This window comes from Manihot esculenta, chromosome 10 (genome assembly GCF_001659605.2).
Source record: "Manihot esculenta cultivar AM560-2 chromosome 10, M.esculenta_v8, whole genome shotgun sequence".
NCBI lineage: Eukaryota > Viridiplantae > Streptophyta > Magnoliopsida > Malpighiales > Euphorbiaceae > Manihot > Manihot esculenta.
In genome coordinates this window covers 17,358,064-17,367,366 of record NC_035170.2, presented here as the reverse complement: position 1 = coordinate 17,367,366, position 9,303 = coordinate 17,358,064, and the positions used below count along the sequence as shown (strand labels likewise).

Sequence of the window (9,303 nt, the reverse complement as noted above, 5' to 3'; positions counted from 1 at the left end):
TAGATACATTATACATATTAGGAGATGATGTTAAATTCAAAAAAGAACATTACCCCAAAACCATTGCATATGTTGGAATTGATTGAGCTAGTGATTTAAATGAATACTTAAAAAATAAGTGATATTTGGAGCTAATCATTTAATTTTTATACTATGAACAGGGCTAGCCTTCTCAATCTTTTTAAATAAGGATGAGAGACATTCAACACATGATAAAAATTTATTATGTAAGGATACCGAGTTTCCTTGACAAAAGTTTCTACTCGGCTTGAAATATAAGGATTGTATGCCATTTATCATCCGAGAGATACTGAAGAGAAACAAAGTTGACAAAACTTAGCATAATTTAGGCTTTACTCATGTTCAATTTAAGTGCAAATAGCCTTTCTTATTTGTCCTACATAAAGAAGAATACCAATTTTAAATTAAATGGTTTAATTGACTATAAGTTATTTTGTTTTCAGGGACCAATCCTATATTTTCTGTTATGTTGACATTCAACAAAAAGTAGTTAAAAGGAAAATCTAAATCATGCGAAAAATTAAATCATTTTCTCAATATCTCAAAAAATTTGTTTAACGGGTTAATGTTATTAACATTTTTTATTTTTAAATATTTTTTACTAAATATATGTTTAAAAAAAATGCAAATCTCCACCATAATCAACATTTATTTCAAACACTTTAAATTTTAGATAACAAAACTAAAATTTTTTAATTTATCATAATTATACCTAAAAATATTAAATTAAATTTATATAAATTAACGGTAAATTATAATATAATTTTTAAAATTTTATATTATTAATAAAATATAATCTTTTAATTTAAATTTTATATTAAAATTAAATATATCTTATATTTATTATATGTAATATTAAATATATTATACTGAATAAATATCACATATAAATAATATATATTAAATATTTATATTTAATATTATAAATTATATATATTTTTATATTTAAAAAATTTTACTTTTTATTAATTTATATTAATTTAATTTAATTTTTAAATTATAAATTAAAAATATTTAATTTTATTATATAAAATTTAAAATATTAAATATAGATCTAAATTACCGTTTGAATTTTTTTTATTCTAACAGCTTTTAAATACAATTTACCTTAAAACAAACTGTAGCTTCCAACTCTTTTCCTGAATAAAGCCTCGTTGTTTCCCATCGAACGAGGAAAGAGAAACCCCGGAATTGACTTGACTATAGAAACGCGCCAGCCATAAAAGTTAGAGAGCGTGCATTTAGACGCGTGCTTTTACCCTGATGGACCCCCAGGCCTCAGGCTTAAATACACGAGAAAATCCTCACCATCATATGCCTATCCACGCCTTAAATGCTCATTAACAACCCCTCTGTACTGGAAATTGCTCTCAAAACGAAATTTCATAGAAGAAATAATTAAAAAAGGGGAAAAAAAAAATCCAAAACGAACGAATCTACACAGCAACCAGGGACGACCCCAGAACCCAGTCGTTGGATTTTTTACACGAAAAGTAGAAAACAATATTAAAAAGGTGACTTTTTGTCCTATATCTATAGATCACTTGATCAATAACGTTTCCATTTTCGAATAAGCAGCCGTCTTCATCATCATTATCATCTTCTTCTTCTTACCCATCTTCTAGCATGTCCGTCTCTGGTATTCAAGGCCATCTTCTTGAAGTTACTGGTATGTATGAGTTTGTTTCTTTTAATTTCTATAATTTTTTATGAGATTAAATAGGCCCTTCAATTGTTTTGATCATTTGATTTATGGGTTTTATTTTATTTTTTTTTCAATTTTTGTGATTTTGTTTTTGGATGCAGTCGTAGGTTGTAATAAATTGAAAGATACAGAATGGATTTCTAGGCAAGATCCTTATGCTATTGTTGAATATGGTAGCAATAAGTCCCGCACAAGAACCTGCACAGGTATGCTAAGCTTTGGCTAATAGATCTGCCATGAAATCGTTTCAAATTTTGGGAGAAGTTGATACAGACATAACATTTTTTTCTTTTAATCTTTAGATGGTGGCAAAAATCCTACATTTCAAGAGAAGTTTGTGTTTACTCTAATTGAAGGGCTAAGAGAACTGAATCTTGTGGTTTGGAACAGCAATACCTTAACATATGATGATTTCATTGGCAGTGGAAAGTAATTAATCTCTCCCCACTTTTGCATGATTGTGTTTACTGTAATAACAATAAGTACTTTGTATACCCATTTGCCTCTTTGTTTTAGTTAAGCTTAGCTTTCTGTTGTGTTCCTGTGGATAGGGTTCAATTGCAGAAGGTTCTATCAGAAGGTTATGATGATAGCACCTGGCCACTTCAGACTAAAACCGGCAGGTATGAGCAATTGCAGTTTACCCCCTTCAACTTGCAATTACTAATTTGAATGTGAATGATTGGGAGGTTCTTGGCTTAGCTGCTTTAATAAACTTGGAATTTAGCATATCATGAAGGGGATTCCATATGATCTAAACTCCATATTTTGGCTATTTGAGTGGGATAGGCAGCTAGTTATCATATAAAACATTAAAACAATATATGTTCTAATTTTAAAGATATCTTTTATCCTTAATGATGAGGGAATACAGGTTTTCTAGAAGTGAACTAGAAGCGTCTGCTTTGTAGTGTAGGAAGTCAAGGGTTCAAGTTGCAAAGCTCAGTTATAAAAAATTCTGATGTACCATATAAAAGGAAATGAAATATGATATCAACTTGGGTGCTTTTAGAATTTTGAATTTGTTGTTACACATGAAAATGATTGTTCATGGATATCTTGCTTAAGTGCTCTCCTTTGAGTTGAAAGTCATTATCAGCTTGTGTTTTTTAGGTTCCCAAGTCACTTATTTCTGCTTAAGCACAAATATTTTTAAGAATACTAAGTTATATTCGCTCTAACTCATCATCTACACATTTAAGTTCTTGACAAAAGGATTTAGCTTTATGCCAGTGTCCCTTTTCTAGGTGTCTCTGTATCATAAGAGACAAAAGGTAGCCTTCGCAAGCATTTGTTTGTCATTGATTAATTATGATATGGTATTTAGGGCTGTTAATGAGTTCTTGGGTCTTGGAAAACTAATGCGAATTGAAGAATAAAACTCATAGGGTCACGATAGAGTAGACCAGTTGATCACTTTGCATGTTTACCACAAAATTGGTCTGCCTTTAATTGTACAGGACATTTGAACTTAAAGGTTCTATGATGCATTTTGCTCTGATTCTTCTAATTTGCTGAAACTTAAAGTTTTAAGGGAAATATTTAGGACACTAATGTATTGTGCTGTTTAGTCATGTTAATTGATGTTAGGAATCAAATGAGCAATTAGTTCATTCACTTGTAAATTAGTTTTTCCATAGGATTTATTTTGCAAGTTAATTTTTATATTTGATACACTGTGTACTAGGTCTAGAATTTCAACTGTATGTCTTGAGAGAGAGAGAGAGGGAAGTGAGGACACAAAGAGAAAGAGTACAAAGAGTACTATTGAATGAATTTATATGGTGTTATGGTCCTATAATCTTCATTTTCTACGTAAAATTCGTCTGCAAATTCCATAATTTTGGTAGAAAATTGTAATTGCCCCCAAATGTATTGAATTTCACAAAATTACAAATTCTGGTGCTTCATAGAATTCATTTTTCAAATGACTTCTAAAAGATTGCAATTGAATTCTATTAATTCAATTGCAACTGAACTTTTATACTTGGTGAATTTGTGTAACAATTAAAACTAAAGCACTGCAGGTGAATTCTGCATGTGTTCTGAACAATATGTCAAGCAATTTATACAAGACAATTGGATGATGAGGTGCCATTTGGGAATAATTATCAGGGTAAAAAACATTTTTAGAAAAAGCATTGATGCTGTTAAAAATAACCTGTTTTGTTATTTTAAGGTTCTTATGGCTAAAACATCTCAAATTTAATTTTTAATGTTGTCAACTAATAGATTTAAGAGAGTTTTTCTTAACAACTTTAATAACAATGTAAAACAAATCCTAAGCAGATTTTCATTCTTAAGATTTTCTGCAGTTAATTTAAAATTTATAGGTTCTGAGTGAACAAATTCTAATTTAGAGTTATAATGGCATTTTATTTATTTAAGGGGTAGAAGTGGGGTTGCGGGTAGTTCTTGGGGAAAGCTACACCTTGAAGGCTTGAACCCATGAATTTTACTCAAACCTCATCCTTGTAATCTAACCACCAGCATTTATTATTAATTAAGATACCATGCATGCTTGTGTCCTCTTTAATATCTAATCAAGTTAATATTTGAGCTTTCTTGGCAAGTTGCCATTTTTTATTCCCCGTTTTCTTTTGGAATTCTTTGAGAGGGAAAATGAGAGAGATAATAGAGCAGAATGTATCAATCATGAGAAGGATTTTACTGTCCCCTTTTGTGGAGAGGATGTCAGGGTTTGAGAATTAAACAATAAATCTTTGTTTTTGTCAATTGTAGATCAATGATGCATCATTTTTTTTTGTTTCCTAGAAGGGATGGGATAGAAGTGTGGGCATGGTTATGGTTTATGCACCTTAAATTTCATATAATTCCTGTGCAGTATCTGATGATGTTTGTAATCTCATCTGTCTTCGTAGCTAAATATTATGTGGCAATTAATGGATGTATTATAAGTCTTCCATGATAGTGCATGTGACGACCTAATTTCTCAACTATTTGTGGCAATTAAGTTTTATGATGTTTCAATTCCAAAATGTGTTTCTATCTACTGCAGATATGCTGGAGAAGTGAGGCTCATTTTGCATTATCCAAATGCCAAGGTAAGCTACATTTGTCATAACCGTATAGGTTCAATATCATGTACTTATCCGTGAAGAAATTTTCATCCATGGCAGCTGAATTACTCTGTTTGCTTGTTGCAGAAACCAGCTACAAGCTTTACTCCTTCTGCTCCACCATATGGAGCACCTGTGCCCCATTCATCCATGTACTCACCACCACCTCCAGCATCTGTAGCTTCTTATGCGCAACTACCTGCAGCCTACACATCTCATTATCCATCATATCCACCATCTGCATACCCTCCTCCACCAACTGCTTATCCCCCTCCTCCATACCCACCGCATTCAGCTTATCCTCCACATCCATATCCACCGCCTCCACATGCTTCACCCTATTATCCTCCAGGTGACTTCATATTATGATGCCCATCTTATTTATTTTATTTACTTTCTTAGATGCTGATGCTAACTGTCATCTTAGCATTAATACTAAAATTTTTCTGTTCAGGTCCTTTTCCTGGTATTTATCCTCCACCGTACTAAGAAGCAGCTCCAGAAGGTCCAGTGAGGAAGCAAGATGTGGAATTTGCTCTGTAGACAGCATTAGAATTTAGTCATGGTAGTTTTAACTTATTCAATGGGTAAGCTTGTATGTAGCAGTGCTGAGGAAATGCTGCATGCAGTTGACCATTTCTGCAACCTGTAATGTGGTACGCCTTGTGTATAACGTCGCCCTTTTAGTTATATCTTTCAAGATCTGCAGATTTGTTCTTTTTTTTTTTGTTACTGGTGATAAATTGTGCATAAGATGTTGATGTAAATCATCTTGCAAGATATGTTTTAGTTCATGTATTCTTTCAAGTGTACCAGTTGTGTTTTCTTTTGCTTTTGGTAATTCCATCATGCATAGATTAAAAACAGAGATCCATTTGTCTTTCCTTTTGCCATTGTCTATGTAACTACATCAAAAGCGAAGCAAAAGTCACTGTTTATTGCTACGGTTATTTGAACAATGACTACACGCTGTGATGTGTGATCATGTAATTCTGGTTGAGTCGATTCAACTCAAATTTATTTTACTATTTTGGTTCAGTTCTAGTTTTTCACTAATATCCTGAAATTGTAATTGGTCCATATCATATTAGAATCAAATGAAAAATCAATCAAAAATCCTGAAACGACGAAGATTTCTCCGTTATCCGAATTCATTGGATAATTTCGGCTAAGGCAAAAAGAAGGGAATATCTAGTAACGAATGGATGGGCATGAAATGAGTTGCCCATCAAAAATGACTTAAAAATAACATGTAATCCATGGATGGAGAAGCAGAAGAATGATTTATTTATGGTAATGATTTTAGTTTCCCTATGTCATTTCTTATTAATAAATATTTAAATATGTTATATGTAATAAAAATATTATTTTAAAGACTATTTTTATTAATAAAACAAAATTTCATAAACTATATTGTAATTTCAGTTAATTTTTTAAAATTCAATTTAATATTCTTAACTATAATTATGATAAATTAATAAAATAGTATTATTGTAAATCCACTCTATGAAGCTTTTTAATAAGTAAAAATGATATAATTTGAAATTCATAATTTATTAATAATTGTTACTGAATCTAAATCCAACTCATGAAATTCAAATGCATAGTATAAAAATATTTTTACAATAATTGTAGTGAATAAGATTATAGTCATGAAGCTTGGAAAGGGGTAATAGCTTCCTTTGTTTTTGAAGTTTCTTTTAAGTGTTTTTTTTTTCTTTTTTATCGATAAATATTTGAGAGAGGAAAGGAAATGAAACTGAATTCTGATCATCAAAAATTCTCAAACACCATTCAATGAATGAAGGCTTTCAAGTCATATTATTTGGGCATAGGGTGGCCATGGCTAAAACTTACTGAAAGTTGAATATTCAACTCCTCATGTGCAGTGAAAGAATTAATATTATGAAAAGTAGTTTCCTGCTCAGATCTCAAGTTTAATTAAATATATCAAGGGTAAATTGTTATTAGATCCCTATATTTTATTAAAATTAACTATTTACTACCTTTTTCAAAATCATTAAATCAAGATGTAGTTATATTTTGTGAAATCAAAGCCTTTAAGTCTTCTATGAGATAAAATATTGTTCCACTTATTTTAACATTAAATATTTATTATTTAGTCTCATAATTTTAAAATTCATACTAATTAAGTCTTTTTTTTTAAAATAAAATAAATAAACTAATGTTAATAGAAAGATTAAAAAATTTTATTACATAAAATATATTAATGTTGTAATTGAATGATTTTGCAATAAGTGACTAAATAATTAATTTTAAAAAATACAAAGGCTCAATAATAATTTATCGATATATCAAAGTTCATATTAGGGTAGTCTATTTAGTCTTTTATTGTTATTTAAGGTTATAAAGTGTTGGAGATAAGTGAGATTTTGAATTCAAATTTCTCCGACTCTTATTTTGAAATATTTAATTTTACGATGATAAAGGGGAAGAATCCGTTTCTATTGTATAGTCCATTAATTATTGCTCAGTCATTTTCCTTCCTTTCATGTTTAAAAAAAAAAAAAAAAAAGAGTTATAAATTTGAAACTAATGAATTACATGACTAGTAAGTTAGCATGATAAGTGGACAGGTTCATCCTTTTAGTTTGCATGCAAGTGGAGAGAAACAGAAAGAAACAAACCCTTTGGTGAAATGTTAATAGATATTTTGATGGGCAATGATGAAAGTGTATAGTCATTTCTCATATGATTTAGAGGACACTGGAGACAGCCTTAGTAGATTTCAGAAACTTGTCTGAACATGGGTTGCTATTCTTTTGTCCCAAGAGTAAAATCTTCCTCAAGCAATTGAACCAGTAGCATTTTCAGCTTGCTGCTTCTATGTTTTATCAGCGAATCCCAGTTAATCATAATTGAAAATTTGAAAGATTTGCATTTTTTTGCTATGACAGCTACCTGGAATGATTATTGACAAAATTTAATGTGTTGGGTCTTTAGCAAAAATTCCTGAAATTCAAGACAGGATATTGAAAGGAATCTGCCAAAGCTTATTCTTTTTGTTTGGAAATAAAGGGTTAATTGACATTAGCTGGAAGATGGATAAATTTTGAAGTTAATAATGAGGAAAAGCTATAAAAAAAAAAAAAAAAAGGTAAAAGTAGTTTTGAACATTTAATCTAATACGGTGATTTACTTTTGCTTTTGCTTTTGTTGTTGGGTTTACAACTAATAAATCATTTATAACTTTGCATTGATGAGATTTGCTAACTGCAGATTAATATTACAAGAAAAGGTAAAAGATAGTTATAAAATTTTATGTTAATAATTTAATGTTCGGTATTTCATATTATCAAAAAGTAATTAATGAATGCACTCACAGATTTAATTCGGTGATAAATGTATCTAAATAAATTTGAGAGATTTTAGATTCTACTATTTCAATCCCCATTTAAAAAAAAAGTGATCGATAAATAATTTATAATTTATTTTACTGTATTTTTTTTTAATTAATAAATTTCATCACAATTTTTATTTTTTTCTTTTAAGATGCATAGTCCCTGAAAAGGAGTGATGGTGGATCAATCAATTGAGATATTCTCATATCATTAACTAAAGAAGGTGAAATTGAACATTTGGAAAATCATGAGTCACAAGTCACAAGTGAAAGTCACCTTCAGAATATCTAGCTTTTGTTCATGCAATAATTTGAAAGCAAATTTCAGTGGATGCCATGTGAAGCTAGTTTTTTTGGTGGAAGAGTCAAAGGTGCTAAGCAAGCTTATGCTGATCAGCTGTTATTTTTATAATTAAGTTGGGATATGAGTGTTTAATTATTATTAAAAAAATTATTATTTATTCTTTATATTATAAAAAAAATGAATATATTAAAATATTTTTAAAATTTAATCGGTCATTTCTTTAGTTTTAATGAATTTTTCTATTATCTTATTTTTAATTATATATATATTGGTTGGGGGGAAAGGGGATGTGAGGTTTGAAAAGGGTTTTGGATTTAGTGGATGACAATCTAACAACCCTTCTCAAGTACTTGATGTTTTTGAATCCTTAATCACTGTTAATGAAACACAATCAAACATCATCCAACATGTAATAAAAGTTGAAAGCTGTGTTTAAAAAAGTATTGCACCTTTGTTTTGGAATTTTTTTAACAGATTAATTTCTCTACAGATGTAATATTTCTCCTTGCATAACTTTTTCCTGCATACTGTTATAAAAATTCAAATCTTCTATCATATTATTAGATTAGCAAATCATGAAAAAAAAAAAAACTAAAATCAATGAGATTTCAAATTCAAATTCACGGTAGAAATTTGATACAAAGAGATTATATATATATATAATGTTGATTGATGATTAAGGCACTACTATGGATGATTAGATAGAAGCTTTATGAATGGTCTGGCCATTGGAGGATGATTATTATATAAAAATAAAATCGGCTTCACAATTTGCTGTCTATAATAATATTAAGATATATTAAAAAAAATCCAAAACGTTTACTATTTTTCA

General features: G+C 29.5%; 1 protein-coding gene across 2 annotated transcripts; it reads left to right on the top strand.

The window, feature by feature from the left end:
* Window positions 1-1,351: 1,351 nt before the first annotated feature.
* Window positions 1,352-5,613, top strand: LOC110625090 (elicitor-responsive protein 3). Of its 2 annotated transcripts, XM_021770619.2 has the most exons (7): window positions 1,356-1,690; window positions 1,828-1,932; window positions 2,029-2,155; window positions 2,278-2,349; window positions 4,746-4,791; window positions 4,894-5,158; window positions 5,261-5,613. In XM_021770619.2, the coding sequence occupies exons 1-7, from the start codon at window positions 1,648-1,650 to the stop codon at window positions 5,293-5,295; spliced, it is 693 nt and encodes a 230-aa protein (XP_021626311.1). In that variant the 5' UTR covers window positions 1,356-1,647; the 3' UTR covers window positions 5,296-5,613. The 2 variants fall into 2 exon arrangements, with proteins under 2 accessions (XP_043817138.1, XP_021626311.1); XM_043961203.1 differs by lacking the exon at window positions 2,278-2,349 and having other exon boundaries at window positions 1,352-1,690.
* Window positions 5,614-9,303: the final 3,690 nt, after the last annotated feature.